This window comes from Pongo abelii, chromosome 3 (genome assembly GCF_028885655.2).
Source record: "Pongo abelii isolate AG06213 chromosome 3, NHGRI_mPonAbe1-v2.0_pri, whole genome shotgun sequence".
In the NCBI taxonomy this organism is placed as follows: domain Eukaryota; kingdom Metazoa; phylum Chordata; class Mammalia; order Primates; family Hominidae; genus Pongo; species Pongo abelii.
The window spans coordinates 60,754,587-60,775,443 of record NC_071988.2 but is presented as its reverse complement, the minus strand read 5'-3'; the positions used below and the strand labels follow the sequence as shown (position 1 = coordinate 60,775,443).

Genomic DNA, 20,857 nt, shown 5'->3' with positions numbered 1-20,857 from the left:
ATACTTTGTGACCTAGAATAAGTTACTCACCTAAATACTTTGAATTTTAAAGTGCTATTGAGAGTAAACAAATTAAGAGTAATAGTTTTTTCTGATTGCAGGAGCTAACTAGGAAAAAAAAAAAAAGGAGTAATAATTGCTTTGAATTAAGGAGTATCGTAAACAAAAAATTTCTTTAGATGTCTCATTTTGTTGCCCAGGCTGCTCTTGAACTCTAGGCTCAAGCGATCCTCCTGCCTCAGCCTCCTAAATTACTGGGACTACAGTGTGAGCCATTGCACCTGGATCAAAATTTCTTTCTTTTTTTTTTCTTTTTTTTGAGATGGAGTCTCCCTCTGTTGCCTAGGCTAGAGTGCAGTGGCGCTCTCTCAGCTCACTGCAACCTCCACCTCCCGGGTTTAAATGATTCTCCTGCCTCAGCCTCCCAAGTAGCTGGGATTACAGGTGCACACCACCACACCCAGCTAATTTTTTGTATTTTTAGTAGACGGGGTTTCACTATGTTGGCCAGGCTGGTCTCGAACTCCTGACCTTGTGATCCGCCCACCTCAGCCCCTCAAAGTGCTGGGATTACAGGCGTGAGCCACCATGCCCGGCCGTGGCTGAAAATTTCTAAGGAGTTCATGCTCAAGTGAAAAGGATGTTGGTTTTTCTGAAAAGTTTAAAAATTTTAGATTTAAGTTAATTGTACTACTATACTTTATTCACAGGATGATGCCAATAATGACCCACAGTGGTCTGCAGAACAGCTGATTGCTGCAAAATTTTGCTTTGCTGGACTTGTTATAGGCCAGACTGAAGTGGATATCATGAGTCATGCTACACAGGCTATATTTGAAATACTGGAGAAATCCTGGTTGCCCCAGAATTGTACACTGGTTGATATGAAGGTACAGATAAAACAATAGGATTTGAAAGTAAAGGTTATAGTTGAGAGATGTTTTCATAGAATAGTTTTTGAAACTTTGTTGACATGCTGTTTCCAGATTGAATTTGGTGTTGATGTAACCACCAAAGAAATTGTTCTTGCTGATGTTATTGACAATGATTCCTGGAGACTCTGGCCATCAGGAGATCGAAGCCAACAGAAAGACAAACAGGTAGATAATGGTTCAGGTTTTTTATCCTTTTTGAGATCAAGCTGAGATAGAGGAGAAAGGAGAGATGAGGGGAAAAAGCAAATTATTGTTGCTAATGATATGAACCTGTTTTGTTGATCACTGTTTATTTTTAAAGATAAAAATCTCTGGTATCCTAATATAAGAATAATAGGAATAATACTTTACATTTATAAAGCAAATTTCTCATCTGTTATCTTAATAACATTGTCACAACAGTAACAGCAAGTACTATCTTTGTTTGGCTAAGTGAAAACTGAGGGTCTTAAGAGGATGTATATCTTCACAATTACTAGAGTCAGGGGCAGATCTGGGACTCTATCCCAAGTCTCCTGGATGTTACCAGGCTCCATTTCTGCTCCTATAAAAAACAACAGACACTTCTCAAAAGAAGACATTTATGCAGCCAACAAACATGAAAAAAAGCTCATCATCACTGATCATTAGAGAAATGCAAACCTAAACCACAATGAGATAGCATCTCACACCAGTCAGAATGGCTGTTTTTAAAAAGTCAGGAAACAACAGATGCTGGAGAGGCTGTGAAGAAATAGGAACACTTTTACACTGTTGGTGGGAATGCAAATTAGTTCAGCCATTGTGGAAGACAGTGTGGTGATTCCTCAAGGATCTAGAACCAGAAATACCATTTGACCCAGCAATCCCATTACTGGGTATATACCCAAAGGAATATAAATCATTCTACTGTAAAGACACGTGCACAGGAGCAGCACTATTTACAACAGCAAAGACATGGAACCAACCCAAATGCCCATCAGTGATAGACTGGATAAAGAAAATGTGATACATGCACACCATGGAATACTATGCAGCCATAAAAAAGAATGAGATTGGCCAGGCATGGTGGCTCACACCTATAATCCCAGCACTTTGGGAGGCCAAGGCAGGTGGATAACAAGGTCAGGAGTTCAAGACCAGGCCAAGATAGTGAAACCTTGTCTCAAAAAAAAAAAAAAATTAGCCAGGCATGGTGGTGGGCGCCTGTAATCCCAGCTTCTCGGAAGGCTGAGGCAGAGAATTGTTTGAACCCGGGAGGTGGAGGTTGCAGTGAGCCAAGATTGTGCCACTGTGCTTCAACCTGGTTGACAGAGCGAGATTCTGTCTCCAAAAAAAAAAAAAAGAAAAAGAAAGATCATGTCCTTTGCAGGGAAATGGATTCAGCTAGAAGCCATCATCCTCAGCAAACTAACAGGAACAGAAAACCAAACACCACATGTTCTCACTCATAAGTGGGAGTTGAACACTGAAAACACATCGACACAGGGAGGGGAACAACACACACCAGGGCCTGTTGCAGGGTGGGGAGCAAGGGGAGGGAGAGCATTAGGACAAATACCTAATGCATATAGGGCTTAAAACCTAGATGACAGGTTGATGGGTGCAGCAAACTACCATGGCACATGTATACCTATGTAACAAACCTGCACATTCTGCACATGTATTTAAAATAAAAAATAATAGAAAACAAAATTAGAGCAAGACCCTTTCTATACTTAATATATAAAAATTCTCAAGGCAGTTAATTGTAGTTGCTAGTACAGAAAACACTTAAGTGAAAATAAAAGTATACTTTACTATGGAACTTTGTCTAGTTTAATTCAGGAAGTGAAAAGATGCATTTTCAGAAGTATCCCTTGCTATACAAACTCTTCATAATCCCTCCCCAAAACTCAGAAACCAAATAGTTTCAGGTAGCAAGAGATACTTGTTTTCTAAACTTTCTTTCTTATTTTCTAGTCTTATCGGGACCTCAAAGAAGTAACTCCTGAAGGGCTCCAAATGGTAAAGAAAAACTTTGAGTGGGTTGCAGAGAGAGTAGAGGTAAACCTTCTATAGTAAAACTGTACTGTGTTATGTGTTTTTCTTCTAAGAAAATCTTGTTTCAAAAGAAAAAAAAATGGGAGAGTATAGTGCTTTTCTTTTCAGTGACTTTGTTTTTTGTCGTTGTTGTTGTTGTTGTTTTTGAGACGGAGTCTTGCTCTGTCGCCCAGGCTGGAGTGCAGTGGTGCCATCTCAGCTCACTGCAAGCTCCGCCTCCTGGGTTCACGCCATTCTCCTAGCTCAGCCTCCTGAGTAGCTGGGACTACAGGTGCCTGCCACCACGCCCAGCTAATTTTTTGTATTTTTAGTAGAGACGGGGTTTCACCATGTTAGCCAGGATGGTCTTGATCTCCTGACCTCGTGATCCTCCCGCCTCGGCCTCCCAAAGTGCTGGGATTACAGGCGTGAGCCACCATGGCCAGCTTTTCAGTGACTTTGAAAGTGAGGAACACTTTTAGGGAAAGTATCAGCTGGGCTATCCTTACTAGTATACTGGAACTCCATGCTGTTAAGCTGGCCAATACACACCTCCCAGATCCTGTTGGGGAAACCTGGAATCTGTCTCCTCCCTACCCCGTAGGAGAAACCTTATATTTCCTACTCACCTCCACTGCTAGTCAGAGTTCCATTAGCATGGGATGGATGGAACTCTGTGTGACTTTAAATGTTCCTTTAAGTTTTATGGTATTACTATAATTCTGGGAGTTGAATGGGGTTTGTGATTATGCAAGGGTCATAATCACATTTGAGAACATTATTCTCATAGGAATATATATTTTGAGTTACAAGCAATTAACTTACAAAGACTTAGAACATGACTTCTGATTTGGCTGATCATACCTTAAAGCTTCCATTAAACAAAGTGCACTAAAGGTCTTAGGATGAAATATTTTGTATTATAATTTCCTGAAAATTAAAAGATTTTGAGTATCTTTACTGTTTATTTTAAATAATTTGTCTGATAAAAATTGAATTCTTTAGGTCTTAATGATGAAGAACACTTTATATATTGAGATTATTTTTAAAAATAAATCCTTTTTGTTCTGTTTGTCTCTGTCTTAAATTTGATCTGTTAAGAAAGAAAATATTGTGCCCAGATATAATTTTACTACAAACTCTAGCTCATTTATTCATTTTTGTTTTTATGTTCTTTTCATATCCACTTATTTTTTCTTCAGTTGCTTTTGAAATCAGAAAGTCAGTGCAGGGTTGTAGTGTTGATGGGCTCTACTTCTGATCTTGGTCACTGTGAAAAAATCAAGAAGGCCTGTGGAAATTTTGGCATTCCATGTGAACTTCGAGTAACATCTGCGCATAAAGGACCAGATGAAACTCTGAGGATTAAAGCTGAGTATGAAGGTAAACCACAAGTAATATGGACATTTCAGGTATTTCTGATTTTGCTAAAAGTAATTACAGACTTTAGACTAATAATGCTGAAAAAGAACTTTGTCACTTTTCTAAGGGAAAAACACATGATATACTAGACTTTCTTTTTTTTCTTTTTTTTTGAGATGGAGTCTCACTCTGTCATCCAGGCTGGAGTACAGTGGCGCCATCTCAGCTCACTGCAAGCTCCGCCTCCTGGGTTCACACCATTCTCCTGCCTCAGCCTCCCGAATAGCTGGGACTACAGGCGCCTGCCACCATGCCCGGCTAATTTTTTGTATTTTTAATAAAGACAGGGTTTCATTGTGTTAGCCAGGATGGTCTAGACCTCCTGATCTCGTGATCCACCTGCCTTGGCCTCCCAAAGTGCTGGGATTACAGGCGTGAGCCACCACGCCCAGCCACTAGGCTTTCTTAATACTTACCTCCAAAGAGCTTAAGGTATTCTAGAAGCTTAGAAAAGAAAGGAGCAGGGAGAAAGAATTAAAAATGCAAGTATGAAAAGAAAACAAAGACTAGAATGATGAGAACCTCTGGCATCCTTACCTGGTAAGAAGCTCCTGGAGCATTGCTTCTAATATGCTCCAGTAGGAAATAGGCCCCCACAGTTATAGGAGGCGGGAGGTTGAAATAGCAGGTTCTCCCGGGAATCTTTAATTGCCACTCTTTCCTGGGAGGCAGTCAGATAGGAAATTAAAGAACAGTTTCAGAATACAGTACATAAAAAATAATGGTATAGCAGTGATCTAAAATAATGGAGCCCTGGGTTTACAACCAAATGTTTCTCAACTGGAAAAAAATGTTGATTATTTCGTGTACAGGTTGTTGCTATGGAAATGTAGTTACTAATTTTGGGGGAGTAGGAGGTTGGGGGAACTCAGACTCCTTTGATAGCTAATGAATTCTAGAATTCTTTTCAGAAAATCGCAAATACATACAATTTTGGATTCTAGGTTACAAATCTCTGCTTTAGGAAACAGGATAATTTATAAATTTATCAAAGAATGAATTGCTTAAGAGATTATGTTTAAAAATATATCAAAGGACCTTAAAATTTTGGGGACACTATATTAATTAAACTTTCCTTCAACTGTTGTTTCAAGACGTGTCCCTAAACCCCTAGTCTATATTAACTGGTTCTCCCTGCACCAGTTGAGAGACCACCCAGTCAAGAAAGACACCTGTTCAGATGGTGTCATTCTTCACTTTGGCCAGCCTATGCAGCAATAGAAGAGGCCTATGAGCTATTCCCTCACTAACACCCTGCTATCCCCTTTATAACGTAGATCTCAAAAACAACCAAACTGATTCAGCTACTTTATTACTTGACTTATAGTAAGTGGCAGAGTAACCTTATATTTTGAATATATGTGTAATAATAGTATCTTTTATGTTTTTTCAGAGAAGACTATTCAAGGACCTCAAGTAATTAAAACATATAGGCCTTAAACCAAAAAAAAAAAAAAAAAACCCTGTCTTTAAATCTGTTTTGAATGTTTAGCATAATTATACACTTGTTATTTCCCTAGGGGATGGCATTCCTACTGTATTTGTGGCAGTGGCAGGCAGAAGTAATGGTTTGGGACCAGTGATGTGTGGGAACACTGCATATCCAGTTATCAGCTGTCCTCCCCTCACACCAGACTGGGGAGCTCAGGATGTGTGGTCTTCTCTTCGACTACCCAGTGGTAAGATACAATGAATTTTTTTAAAACTGTTCATTACAAGCATTTAACAGATGCACAACAGTAGACAGAATAGCATAATAAAATCTCATGTACCCATGACCTAGCTTCAGCAATTAACATCTTGTTGTGTCTACAGCCATCTCCTGCTGGATTATTTTAAAGCAGATCTTAGACATTATAGTAATTTATACTTAAGTATATGTTTAAGTAATACGGGCTCTAGTTTTTAAATCATAATCATGATATTGTTATAGAACAAAAGGGGCCCACTATCTGATGCATTAGAAACCGGTACTATCTAAGCCACCAGGTTTTTGAGAAAGAAAGGCTTCCTCTTTCAAGTTGATCAACAAGGAGACATGAGTCCAGCTCAAATCTGTGCTGGCTTTAAGGCAGTAATTTTATTAGAAAAGGTTTAGGGGATAGATTCTGGGATTAGTAGGTGATTGGTGGAAGGAAAGGCGAGGTCTAGAAAGTCCTTGGGCATGTGCAGTTATCTCTTCATGTTATTTCATGGATCACGTGTGTAAATTTGGGGGAGTTAGAATGAATTGTGGTGGAAATTGGGCCTGTGACATCAGTAAGCTGGTTCTGTGCGGACTCTAGTTGGCCATACTGTTTAAATCTACCATTCTGCAAACTCAAGAATTTCTGTTAGTTGTTGGTGTCTTTTAACTCTTGGGGACACTGTTTCAATACCATATTCACACCTAAGAAAGAGTAGTGGTAGTTTCTTAAGGTATAATTTTTAGTTGGTGTCCAAGTTTTCTAATTGTCTCATCTGTTTGTTCAGATCCACCACAGTCCTTATATTGCATTTAGTTGATAATCTCTTAATTTTTTTAATATATAACAATTCATCCTCCCTTTTTCCCTTTCATTTTTTCAATAGAATTTTCTACATTTTGGATTTGGCTTCTTACATTTCCAGGTGGTAGTAAACATGCTCTTCCATTCCCTATATTTTCTATAAACTGATGGTGAGATCTGTAATAAAATCAAGTTTAGATTTTTTTTTCCCAAGAATTCATGGTATTGATTTTTTTTAAAAGTAAATGTGATCATGTTACTTCTGTAGAGAGAATACAATTTTATTCTTAAATATTGGGGATAAGGCTGGGTGCAGTGGCTCATGCCTGTCATCCCAGCACTTTGGGAGGCTGAAGTGGGCAGATCTCTTGAGGTCAGGAGTTCAAGACCTGCCTGGCCAATATGGTGAAACCCCATCTCTACTAAAAATACAAAAATTACCTAGGCATGGTGGTGAGCACCTGTAATCCCAGCTACTCAGAGGCTGAGGTAGGAGAATCGCTTGAACCTGGGAGGCAGAGGTGAGTCAAGATTGCACCACTGGATTCCAAAATGGGCAACAGAGTGAGACTCTGTCTCAAAATAAAAAATTGGGGATAAAAGATAATAACATAAGGAAGTCCCCTTTTGGCTGATGGAACTGGATCACATAACAGTGTTGTGGTTTGTTCATCATAGTCCAAGATATGATCTGATGTTCTGCAGTTTTTGAGGGTCAATATTGTTTCAGTAGGAGATTTGCTTTATTACTAAAATCCCTAACTTTTCTCATATCTGTATATATCCAGTCTTGATATGTGTCAAGTATATTAAGTCCTTGAGCCCTCCAACTTGGTCCAGTGGACTGGCTGCTCGCTAGGCATCCTGTACTGCTGTTGTCTTAGGATCCCCCTTTACCATCATTTTGGAGACTCATTTTGCCTTTCTGTAGGCTTGGATCTCCCATGTTTTCCCCTTACTTGGTTTATTTTTATTTTGTTGGAGTGCATTCTTGAACTTGGGGGCAAAAGAATACAAAAGGTAAATTTTGATACCTTGTATATCTAAAATGTGTATATTGAAGCCCTATGCTTATTTGATAGTTTAGAAATAGAATCCTGTGCTGAAAACCATTTTGCTTTGGAATTTTGGGAGCATTATTACTCCACTGTCTCCTAGCATCCACAGTTGAGGACTCCATTGCTTTTCCACCAGTCTGATTCTAGGTTTCTTATGAATTTGTTTCTCTCTGGAAACTTTCAGGATCTTTTGTCTGTTTTCATTGTTCTTAAATTTTACACAGATGTGATGTGCTGAGTCTGTTTTCATTATGGACTTTCGGCGAGCTCTTTTAATCTGAAATTCTGATTTCTTAGTCCCCATTTTCCTTGAATTATTTAATTTTCATACCCCTCCATATTCTCTCTTCTCTCATTTTTGAATTTATTCAAATTTGGGCTTCCCTTGATTTCTATTCTACTTGTTTGTCTTGTTGATATACTTTCTGGAATATTTCCTCAATTTTATATTCCAACCCTTCTATTGAGTTTTTCTTTTTTTTTTTCCTTGAGAAAGTCAGGCTCTGTTGCCCAGGCTGGAGTGCAATGGCACAATCTCAGCTTACTGCAGCCTCCGCCTCCCAGGTTCAAGCGGTTCTCGTGCCTCAAACTCCCGAGTACCTGGGATTATAGGTGTGCACCATCACGCCCGGCTAATTTTTGTATTTTTAGTGGAGATGTGGTTTCACCATGTTGGCCAGGCTGGTCTCAAACTCTTGACCTCAGGTGATCTGCCTGCCCTGGCCTCCCAAAGTGCTGAGGTTATGGGCGTGAGCCACTGTGCCCGGCCTTCATTTTGGATACAGGTGTTTTTTGTTTGTTTGTTTTGACACAGGGTCTTGCTCTGTTGCCCAGGTGGGAGCACAGTAGCATGATCATATCTCACTGGACCCTTGAACTCCCAGGCTCATGTGATCCGCCCACCTCAGCCTCCCAAGTAGCTACGACTACAGGCCCACACCATCACACCTGGTTAATTTTTTTACTTTTGTAGAGATGGGCACTCCGTATGTTGCCCAGGCTTGTCCTGAACTCCTGGACTCAAGCAATCTTACCACCTCAGCCTCCCAAAGTGTTGGGATTGGGTAGGAACCACTGCCTCTGGTTTTTTTTTTTTTTTTTTTACACAGTGTTTTTATATTTCTTTTGGTTTTTGTTTTCTGGGTTTTTATTGTTGTTGTTGTTGTTTGTGTGTTTTTAAATTTCCAGAAGCTCTTTTTTGTTCTCTGGAGATGATTATAGTCTGTTGCATGTAGTTACTTTCTTCAGCTGTCTGGTAATCCTTGGCTGTTTGCTCTTTTAAGAGTGGAGTACTATAAAAAAACAATTGGAAACTTCAAGTGGGTGTTCTGTGTCAAAATTGGGCTTCACTGTGGAGTGTATCTGGTAGGGATTGTTCTTCAAACAACTCCTCACATTAGTGTCTAGGTATTTTCTTAAGTGTTGACCAGAATTACTCAGAGAACAAAAGTTGTCTGTGCCTGGTGTCCCCTAGTTCAAAGACGCCAAGACTGAAGTCTGTTTTACCTTCAGAAAAATTAAAGGCCTGGCTTGGTGGCTCATGCCTATAATCCCAAAACTTTGGGAGGCAGAGATTGGTGGATTGCCTGAGCTCTGCCTAGGCAACCTGGTGAAACCCCATCTCTACCATAAATACAAAAACTAGCTAGGCATGGAGGCACACGCCTGTGGTCCCAGCTACTTGGGAAGCCAAGGTGGGAGGATCACTGGAGCCTGGGAAGTTGAGGCAGCAGTGAGCCATGATCGCACCACTGCACTCCGGATGACAAGAGCGAGACCCTGTCTCAGAAAATAATGTTTAAAAAGAAAAAAAATTGCTACAGTGCTTTAAAGAGGCAGTTACTCAGGTAGATGGAGTGGGGAAGGAGATTTGAGGACCTAGCTGCCTCTTAGACTTCGAGTCAATCATCTTCTTATTAGTCCCTATTCCCTTCCAAAGGTATCTGGTGCCACTAATTTAGTCAGTCACCCTTTGGGGGAGTTCTGTAATATCAGTCATGTTCCCCTGCTTTCAGTTTAGAATTAAGTTTTCTTTTTTTTTTTTTTTAAATGGAGTTTTGCTCCTGTTGCCCAGGCTAGAGTGCAATGGCACAACCTCCGCCTCCCAGGTTCAAGCGATTCTCCTGCCTCAGCCTCCCAAGTAGCTGAGATCACAGGCATGAACCACCATGCCAGCTAATTTTGATTAAGTTTTCTTGGTCTGCTAACTTAGCTACCACTGTGTTTGCCTTTCGGTTGCCAAAATGTTAGTGCTGTTATCTGGCCTTTTGTGTTCATGCCTATTTCCTTTACTGTTTTTATAGGCTCTGAGAATTAAATTTTGTGCCTAAGCTATCTTTAACAAGATGTGACTATACAAATGTCTCAAGCTAAAAATCAGCGGCTACAAATAAAGCTGTAACCAAATTTATGCCAGAGGAATTGTATAGATATCCATGGAGCTTACAAAAGGGGAGCATGATAAGCAAAAAATTGACAATTTTTATAGTAGTGCTGTTTCAGGAGTGACAAATAATCTGGAAGACTTGTACATAATGATCACTAGAATTGGGGATAATCTTTTGAGGAGTAGTTTTACAGTAACCTGTGTAAAATCCTGAAGACTGACCATATTTCTCATCTCTGATGTCATGCTCACTAGATAACTGTTTTTTGTTTTTTTTTTTTTTTACAATTTAAGCTATTCTTTTACCAGAAAGGGAGTCCTGGGCAGAAGGCACAGGTTATTTCAAATATTAGAGTGGAGCACTCTACCCAGTGTGCTAACAATAGTGGTTGACATTCTTGGAGCACATACTGTGTACCAGGCAATGCTCTAAGCACTTTATCTATATTATTAACTCATTGAAGTGTCACATCAGGTGGCTACTAGTTAAAATTCCCTTCTCACAGAAGAGGAGAATAAATTAACATGAAGTAACTTGACCAATACCACATATTAAGGGGTGGAGCTCCATAAAATAACGTATTAATACAAATTAGTAAATTGGCCTTGTGATTTGTATTTGACTCTGTTCTTGTTGTGGATAATGGGAGTCAAAGAGCCGGATGAATTCCAAGAATACTGGGAAAATGGAGCTTTTGGAACTATAGCCCCTGATTCTAGCAAACACTAGACATAATAGTACCACCTCAAGATGCTCTGCCTGAGCAGACATGTGGCCCCTAGGATGTTACTTTCTTATTCTGCTGTCTTGGATCTTATTAATATTTATTTATAACTTGACATTTCCTAAAATTATTCTGCGGATCTGACTTTTTTTACTGCTCAAAAATGTTAAAATAGTTCAAATGCAGACAGAAAGATTAGCTAGAAAATTGTCAAAACAACATAGCTCAAGTTTGTCTAAGAACAGGTACTTCTGTACTCTTACCTTGACCCTTATTTTGCTTCAGTTGCTCTTCGCCAGGGATTGAAAGGGATAGTGTATGTGAACAGAAGTTTCAAAAAGATAAGTTTCTTTGTAAGTGAGTTCTATAAGAAGGGTGATAGATGATATAAATAAAATATCTCTTCATGGCAGGTAATACTGACTGCTTTTTCTCTTGTAATCACTTTATCACTCCGGTATTAAAGACAGTTCTACAGATTCTACTTTAGATTAGAATAATGCAGGAGCTTTTTATTTTCTGTGACAGGACTGCTCTGAGTATAAAATTTTTTGTGAGGTTGTATTTTCATTACTAATTGAGCTCAATTTTCTGTCTTTTCCTTGCTGAACCAATAGGTCTTGGCTGTTCAACCATACTTTCTCCAGAAGGATCAGCTCAATTTGCTGCTCAGATATTTGGGTTAAACAACCATTTGGTATGGAGCAAACTGCGAGCAAGCATTTTGAACACATGGATTTCCTTGAAGCAGGCTGACAAGAAAATCAGAGAATGTAATTTATAAGAAAGAATGCCATTGAATTTTTTAGGGGAAAAACTACAAATTTCTAATTTAGCTGAAGGAAAATCAAGCAAGATGAAAAGGTAATTTGAAATTAGAGAACACAAATAAAATGTATTAGTGAATAAATGTTTCTCTAGATCCATATTAATAAACATGAACACCTAACCCCTCCTTTCTTAGGCTAGACACCAAGATATTTCAGCCAGCCTTTATCATTCCTCTTACTTTATCCTTTTTCCTTAAGTATTGGTGGTCACTACTATTGAGTTTCTTCCTTAACACTGATTAAATGATCTTAACTCCCTCAGCTAAAACTGGCATTACTGACTCCCAGCTATATTTCTCCAGACTTGCATTTTTTTTTTTTTTTTTTTTTGAGACAGGGTCTCACTGTCGCCCAGGCTGGAGTGCAGTGGCGTGATCTCAGTTCACTGCTGCCTTCCCTCCTGGGCTCAAGCAGTTCTCCCACCTCAGCCTCTCGAGTAACAGGGACTATAATCTTGCAGCACCATGCCGAGCTAATTTTATTTTTTGTAGAGATGAGCTCTCACTATGTCACCCAGGTTGGTCTCAAACTCCTGAACCCAAGTAATTCTATCTCAGCCTCCCAAAGTGCTAGGGTTACAGACATGAGCCACTGTGCCTGTCTAGACTTGTACTTTCAACTATCCATTTCTCCCTGTCTGTCCCATGGGCACTCATAAAAAAACAGAATGCTCCCAACTTTATTCATCTTCCAAGCCTGTAACTCTTGGTATACTCACTGTTGCAAGTCAGAAGCTTGATTTCATCATTGACGTTTTTCTCACGTTTCACATCTCACTCATCACCAAGTCATGTTGGTGTTAATTTCTGATTAACCCGTGAATTTACCGTCTTCTCATCCTCTGTACAAAAGCCTCAAGTGAGGGTCAAATTCAACATTATCCTGATCTAGACAGCCCCCATTCTCAATCCACCCTTTTCCAAGTTGATTGCCCAAGGACTTCTAACATAATAAACTCTCTTTTGCACCACAGATTTTTTTGAAAATATACATGCTATTGACCCTCCCTGTAGAAAACCACACACATAAAATTTACCAACAGATTTCATTGGTTCTTGGGTTCTCCCAAAGCCTATCCATGGTTTATAGATTAAGAATTGATGAGGTAGCCGGGCACAGTGGCTCACACCTATGATCACAGCACTTCGGGAGGCTGAAGCAAGCAGATCACTTGAGGTTAGGAGTTGGAGACCAGCCTGGCCAACATGGTGAAACCCTGTCTCTACTAAAAATACAAAAATTAGCCAGCCATGATGACGGGCACCTGCAATCCCAGCTACTCGGGAGGCTGAGGCGTGAGAATTGCTTGAACCCGGGAGGCGGAGGTTGCAGTGAGCCTAGATCATGCCACTGCACTCCAACCTGGGCAACAGAGCGAGACTCTGTCTCAAAAGGGGAAAAAAAATTGCTGATGTGACCCATGAAGGGAACTCATTTTCCTCGTAATTTTTGGACTGCCACACATTGGTACCTTTAGTTCTTTGAAGGCCCACATTTTTATCATTAAGACCTATTTGTTAGCTAGTAGCTTTATCTTCACTGTCCATGAAACCTTCTGTAACCACAGTGACTACAAGTAGTTCTTTCTCTATTGAATTATTAGGTCCAGAATAGAAGATGTCATTGTTCACTTTATTTCCCTCACACTGTGTTACGCTCTGATGTGCTATGCTTAGCTATCTGCCAGAGATTAGTAAATTATAAAACTCATGTGTACTACTTAAGTTTATATCTTATGCTAGTTTATAAGAACAATTAAAAGGACTTAGAAGATTAACTTTGGTTTCATGGTCTCTGAAGTCACTGGCTGCTATTTCAGCTTGTTTACCCTTACCTAGCATTAAGACTCCATCTACTTCTGTGCAGTATATGAAAATTTTTAAACTTTCATTTAGACTGCTGGATAGGACTGACCATTATAAACTGTCATCATAAATTTTTTTTCCTTTTTTTTTTAAGAGCCAAGTTCTCACTGTCTCCCAGGCTGGAGTGCAGTGGCATGATTATAGCTCCCTGCAGCCTTGAACTCCTGGACTCAAGCTGCAGCCTCTCGAGTAGCTGGGTGCATGTGCCACCACACCCAATTATGAATTTCATCATTAGTTTCTTAGTAGAGTCCACATGTCCTCAGTAGTAAGTTCATCAGTGCTAAATATTTGAAGGTATTTCTACTGTTTTGTAAAAGTAACTTAAGCCTACCTGGTCTGCTATCTTTTGAGTATTTATACTTTCTACGGGCTTGTAGGTAAATATAAATAAAAAGAGAAAAATTATCCCAATAATACAGTTTTTAACCTTTTATGATAAAGACATGCTTAGAATTGCTGTTAAGCTTTCTGAGATTTAACCACTGAAACTAAGTAAAAGACAAAGCACTTAGGTAAAGCTTCATTCAGTATCCATTCACCCAATACTGGTTTGATTCTAGGGCCTAGGAAAATAGGACTGAGTAAAGCCCTCGTCCACAGGGAACTTATGTTTTAGACGGGAAAACAAACCATAAAAAGGTAAACAGTATAAAATCAGGAAAGGATAAATGTATATGAAGAATCAAAATGAGGACAGTGATGGGGATAAGAGGGGAAGGTTTTTGAGGAGAGCAGAGCAATGATGTAAAAGCAAGACACACAGATAGGAAAATAGCTTTCCATACTAAGGGAATGGGTAATAAAACTGAGTTTTGCCTTGAGGACCTCCAAACATGAGAATTGCTAGAGCTCTGTGAACAAGGATGAGAGTGGAAGACAATATAAGCAAAGGCTAGATCACTTAGGGCCTACAGGCCACACTGAAGTGTGACAGGAAAAACTACTCAGTTTGAGCAGAGGCCTGACATACTTAACGTATTTAAAGGTTCTCTGGCTGTTGTGTGGACAAGAGGAGAAGCAGAGATCGGTTAAGAGGCTATTGTAGCCCAGGTGAGGGATGATGTATGATCTTCAACATGTCTAATTTTTTTGTGCCTCAATTTCATGAAGTTTGAAAATGCGACTAATACCACCTCATAAAGTTGTGAGAATTACATGAGTCAATATATGTAAGGCCCATCATGGCACACAAATGTGTTATGTAATATCCATTTGGCAGACTGAAGAACAACAGTATGAATGGAATTCATTCACCATGAAAATTACCTGGAATTCTCCGGGCACGGTAGCTCATGCCTGTAATCCCAGCACTTTGGGAGGCCGAGGCAGGCGGATCACCTTGAGATCAGGAGTTCGAGACCAGCCTGACCAACATGGAGAAACCCCATCTCTAATAAAAATACAAAACTAGCCGGGCATGGTGGCGCATTCCTGTAATCCCAGCTACTCAGGAGGCTGAGGCGGGAGAATCACTTAAACCTGGGAAGCGGAGGTTGTGGTGAGCCGAGATTGCGCCACTGCACTCCAGCCTGGGCAACAAGAGCAAAATTCTGTTTCAAAAAAAAAAGAAAGAAAATTACCTGGAATTCAATATTGCCATCAGCTGATTTAATTTCTAAAAATGTGAAGAAAGGGGCAGTGTGATGTGCCACGGAGCATCCACAAACCGCCATTTCAGCCCAGCCAACCTTAGAAAGCCACTGAAAAGAGTTTTTAATGGTGTTTTTACATCCAGCTTCCCACACCTCAAATACTTGGGGTGGAATTGTTAATCTCACATTGCAGTACAATGAAAATAGTGGAATGGAAATCAAGTTATAAAATGGAGCTAAATATTTCTTCTGCTTGCCTCTGAGTTGACAAGATACCATAAGATACTGTACATGAGGCTGGGCGCGGTGGCTCGTGCCTTATTTCTTCTGCTTGCCAGTTGACAAGATACTGTAAAATACTGTACATGAGGCCGGGTGCAGTGGCTCACGCCTGTAATCCCAACACTTTGGGAGGGTGAGGTGGGCAGATTACCTGAGGTTGGGAGTTCAAGACCAGCCTGACTGACATGGAGAAACCCCCCCTTTACTAAAAATACAAAATTAGCCAGGCATGGTGGTGCATGCCTGTAATTCCAGCTACTCGGGAGGCTGAGGCAGGAGAATCGCTTGAACCCGGAAGGCAGAGGTTGTGGTGAGCTGAGATCGAACCATTGCACTCCAGCCTGGGCAACAAGAGCAAAACTCTGTCGCCAAAAAAAAAAAAAAAAAAAAAAAAAAAAAAAAAAAAAAAAAAAAAAAGATACTGTACATGGAAGCTTCTCAAATCATAAATGGCTAAATCCATTAATATAAAAATACATTGTGGATACTGATGAGATGGCTAATTCTGTCAACCTGACTAGGCTAAGGGATGCCTTGATAGCTGGTCAGACAACATTTCTAGGTACATCTGTGATGGTGTTTCTGGAAGAGACTAGCACTTGAATCAGTAGACTTGAGTAAAGAAGACTGCCTTCACCCATGTGGGTGGGCGTCATCTAATCCACTGAGGGCCTGAATAGAACAAAAAAGGGGAGGAAGGGTGAACTGCTGGGACATCCATTTCGTGCCCCCAGACATTGGTGCTCCTGGTCCTCAGGCCTTCAGACTAGGACTTACGTTATTGCCTCCCCTGATTCTCAAGCCTTCGGGTTTGGAACTACACTGGCTTTCCTGGGCCTTCAAGCCTGCAGAAGGCAGACTGTGGGACTTCACCTCCATTTTACAGAGCCAATTTCTCATAATCTCTACATATCCTATTGGTTCTGTATTTTTTAGAGAACGAATACAGCCTACTATGTATATATAAGACCCTGGGAATGCAAAGATGAACAAAATTAACCTTCTGCTCTCAATGAATCTTGGAAGTCTCCGGAGGCAGACAATTTCAAAACACCGTATTAAGTCTTAATATGGAATTAACAATAGGGTATTGTGAATACACAAAAGTAGGAAGGACTCTCTGATCTCTAGAAAACAATTGTATACTGTGAATGAAAAAGACTAATTCTCCACAGTCTCTACTCAATCTCTCTTACCTTTCCATAATTTTCTTCAGCAAACTTATTACCACCAAACATAGTACATGTTTATTTATTACCCATGTCTCCCAACTAGAAAATAAATTTATTACACTGGGCTGTCTTCTTTGTTGTCAGCTGTATCCCAGCAACTGGTGTAATACACGGCACTGGCATATACAAGACATTCAAACACTTGTCAGATGAATAAAAATGCAAATTCCAGGAGGTAGGGGGACACATAACTACACAGAAGTTAGAGGTGAATAGCATGCAAGGGGGCTAGGAAATGAGTAAAGAGACCGATGTGAGTTGGGGAGGTGGCAAGCAGAGGCCAGATCACAAAAGCTCTTACTGCTATTCTTTGTAGTTCGGACTTTATCATGAGCGTAGGAAAGTGGCATCAGATACATGCTTTAAGAGATCAGTCTGGTTTTTTTCCCACCATGTGAAAACAGAAGATGCCATCTATGAATCAGAGCAGGCCCTCACCAGACAATCTTTCCATCCTTCACAATGTGAGATGTAAATTTGTTGTTTATTTAAAAACAAACAAAAAAACACCACTATGGTTTGGAAGATTCCTGTTTCAAAAATGGCAGGTTAAGCCCCATATTTATAGGCTGTTTGCCACAAAACTCCATTAAAATGACATAAGAAATAGAAACAAGTCCACAGCAGCAGAATTCTGAGCATTTCTAAAAGCTACAAAGTATATGGGATTAGAATGATATAGAAACCAAAATTGCCAATTCTTATATAAAGTCAATGTTCTAAAAAGTACTACTAGGGCAGTGGCTCTTAACTTTTGGGAGGGGATGGATATAAACACCTTTGGAGAATACAGTGGAATCTACATTTTCTCAGAATAACAAAATTTTGGGTATACCCAATTTTCTCACACAACATTTTGGCTATACCATGTCATCTGGAGCTCCCACCTCCTGAAATCTAAATATAACTGGCTTGAAACCTGTGACAATTCTAGTCAGTAAAAGTCTAAAGCTCTTCTCATGATTTTTACTAATTCACAAGAATTACACCCTCCAGCACCTAGAGTTCAAGACACCTTTCATGCTCTTTGCATTGTATATACTGGAAGGACCAGACAAAAATATGGCAGGGCACCATATGCCATATCAGGAGCTGGGCAGTTTCTGCCCTCAAGGAACTCAGATTAGGCAAGGAATGTGAAGCAAAAAATGCCAACTATGTGCCAGGCAGTATGCTAGATCCTAGGGATACTGCAGTGAGCAAGGTAAATATGGTTCCTTGGCCTCAGAACTATAGTCCATACAGAGTGAGATAACCCTTAATTGATTATCAGTGCTCAGAAGTAGACAGTCCTATAGGCAGTCTCCCAACCTTTTTGGCACCAGGGACCGGTTTCAGGGAAGACAATCTTTCCACAGGAGTTGGACAGTTGGTTTCAGGATGATTCAAGCTCATTACATTTATTATTAGATTCTCTTATGGAGTGAGCAACCTAGATCCTTCACATTCCCAGTTCACAACAGGGTTTGAGCTTCTGTGAGAAGCTAATATCACAGCTGATATGACAGGAGCTCAGGCGGTACTGCTCACTGGCCCACCGATCACCTACTGCTGTGCCGCCCGGTTCCTAATAGGCTGCAGACCGGTACCAGGGTTGGGGACCCCTGTTCTAAGAGGATGCAACCAGAATGTTGCCCAGTCTGCAAGATCAAATGTTTCCTCAAAGTAACTTTCAACGTAGAACCAGAAAGACTGAAAGACAAGAAGAAGTTAGCAAGGCCGGGCACGGTGGCTTACGCCTGTAATCCCTGTACTTTGGGAGGCTGAGAGAGGGTGGATCACTTGAGGTCAGGAGTTTGAGACCAGCTTGGCCAACATAGTGAAACCCCATCTCTACTAAAAATTCAAAAATTAACCGGGCGTGGTGGCTCATGCTTGTAGTCCCAGCTACTTGGGAGGCTGAGGCAAAAGAATCGCTTTAACCCAGGAGGTGGAGATTGCAGTGAGGTTCATCCTGGGTCAGAGCTAGACTACGTCTCAAAAAAAAAAAAAAAAGCTAGGTTCCTGAGGGACACAGAAAGTAGCAGAAGTTGTAAAGGTCATGACGAGATATGAGTCTGAAGAGCAGGCCATTCAATAAAATACAACATTCACATCAAGTGAATCACTCACATCGTCTTGGTGTGGTGGCTCATGCCTGTAATCCCAGCACTTGGGGAGGCTGTGGTGGGAGGATTGCTTGAGCCCAGGAGTTCCAGACCAGCTTGGGCAACACGACAAGATCCCCGTCTCTTAAAAAAAAAAAAAATCACTCACATCAAGTGCACCCAACAGATATCCATTCCCTTCGTACATCTGAACACATCTTGATATTAAGGTCGTAAGCAAACCCTAATATTTTATATCTCTAGAACAAATATAGTATCCCAATTTCACAATCGGGAAAACAGACTCCCAGAAGCTAAGTAACTTGTTTACTGTCAGACATCTAGTGAGTCGCAGAGCCAGGGAACTGACCCCGGGCATTTTCACCGCATTACCCTTCCAGCTTATTGCCGACTGCTCCCGAAGGGAGCGAAAAGGACAGGCAAAGGATTTCACCAAACCCTTTGTAATGGGAGATTCTTGCCTGCTTACCTTTCCTCACGTTTGCTTCTCTGCCACAATGTCCTCCCGCACTTTCCCCAGAACCCAAGTTCTCCTAATCATCTTTCAAGATCCCTTTCCCTCAACCACAGATGAGCCGTGCCTATTTCTCCTTCAAATGACTCCCTACGGCTTCTGGTTGGTAGTCTTTTATTTACCACCTCATAATCCTTTTATTTATATCCCACAAATGATCGTCCGGCCCCGCACCGTGGGACCAGGACGCTGCCTCGACCATGGCGGCCTCCTGGAAACAGGCTGCTTTGAGCCGAAACTGGTGACTGTTTCCCAACCCCGTCCAGGAGTCCGACGCCTCTTTTCTCCAGGCCAACTTCAAGTGAGGTGTATCAACTCTATCCGCACAAATTTCTTGCCAGGAGAGCAGAAGATTTTGGTCTCCGATGCGGCCTCAGGGCTGAAGACGCTCCCAACTCGGCGACGCTTAGCAATCATCGACTTCCTCCTCCTCTTGGCTGCCTCGGAGATCCTCTTCCGGGGCAGAGGTCGCCCCTCCCCGCCCCTCGTCTCTTCCAAGATGGCGAGTGGCGGCAGCGTGGGGGTGTCAGTACCTGCGCTGTGGAGTGAAGTGAACCGGTATGGCCAGAACGGCGACTTCACGCGCGCTCTCAAGACCGTCAATAAGAGTAAGTGTTGGGGTGGGCATTGGGGCGGGCCCAGGCCGGCGGGATGATGCGGCCTGTTTCCGGCGCGCGAGACCACCTCGCGCGGGAGGCACGAGAAGGGGAGACCCCCGAAACCCCCCCGCCCATTATCCGCCCGGCTCGGGCCCGAGCGCCCGGCAGACGCAGGTCTCACCCCTCGGCTTCACCAGGCCAGCCTGGGGTCCCTGGTTGCTTAGAGCCACGTGTACTTCTCTCTTTACCCTCCGCGGGAAGCGAGGGAAGGTTTTAAAGAGACCGCAGCTCCCGGAGTCCATTTCAAACTCTTTTCTTATTTGACTCCTTTGCTGCTTTATTTCACAAATATTCCAAAGTGCCTCCTTTTCTTCTTCGTCTTGAGCGCAATGATCAGGACTGTATTGCTGAGAGAGCTTGTTCTCTTTGGCTGCTAAAGGGGGAGGAACCTGCTTGGGACACGTAGTTTAGAGGCTGGTGCTGACCAGGTAGGTGGAAGCTGTACGGATTCTACGGGGCGAGAGGAAAGGGCTGGATCTGGATGTCAGGCCTGTCATTCCCATAGATGGGATCTCTTCAGTGTTATTAAGTTAGGAAATATGTGTGTGGAAGCACCAACACTTGAAATAATGCGGAAGAAAAGTTTGGCCTGTTTTTTTGCCCTGTAAGGGATGATTTCGGGTTTTACCGCCTTTGGTATGAGGTTTAATTCATCATATTCTTTTGTTCCTTACTACACTACATACCTGGAATATGGCCATGCTACTTAATGTTCTCGGTGGTGCGCAGTTCTTCTCTACTGAAGATACAGCCTGT

At 41.3% G+C, this 20,857-nt stretch overlaps 2 protein-coding genes and 1 long non-coding RNA gene across 8 annotated transcripts in view; 2 read left to right on the top strand and 1 right to left on the bottom strand.

Moving 5' to 3' along the window:
- PAICS (phosphoribosylaminoimidazole carboxylase and phosphoribosylaminoimidazolesuccinocarboxamide synthase) overlaps positions 1-13,623 on the top strand; it is a 50,859-nt gene extending 37,236 nt beyond the window's left edge. For all 5 annotated transcript variants that reach the window (XM_054553429.2, XM_054553427.2, XM_009239978.4 and 2 more), the window contains 6 exon segments: positions 711-890; positions 987-1,100; positions 2,877-2,960; positions 4,139-4,319; positions 5,879-6,037; positions 11,634-13,623. In XM_054553429.2, the coding sequence (XP_054409404.1) occupies positions 711-890; positions 987-1,100; positions 2,877-2,960; positions 4,139-4,319; positions 5,879-6,037; positions 11,634-11,800 (885 nt within the window). In that variant the 3' untranslated portion in view covers positions 11,801-13,623.
- On the bottom strand, positions 718-19,752 carry LOC129058987 (uncharacterized). Its single transcript, XR_010139852.1, has 4 exons — positions 19,617-19,752; positions 18,933-19,051; positions 4,896-5,019; positions 718-1,141 (listed from the first exon to the last, which is right to left on the bottom strand). It is a non-coding gene; the product is annotated as an uncharacterized LOC129058987 (long non-coding RNA).
- The window catches only part of SRP72 (signal recognition particle 72), a 36,730-nt gene continuing 35,393 nt past the window's right edge, over positions 19,521-20,857 (top strand). For both annotated transcript variants that reach the window (XM_054553993.2, XM_002814770.6), the window contains exon 1: positions 19,521-20,050. In XM_054553993.2, the coding sequence (XP_054409968.1) occupies positions 19,525-20,050 (526 nt within the window). In that variant the 5' untranslated portion in view covers positions 19,521-19,524. The remainder of the gene's footprint in view (positions 20,051-20,857) is intronic.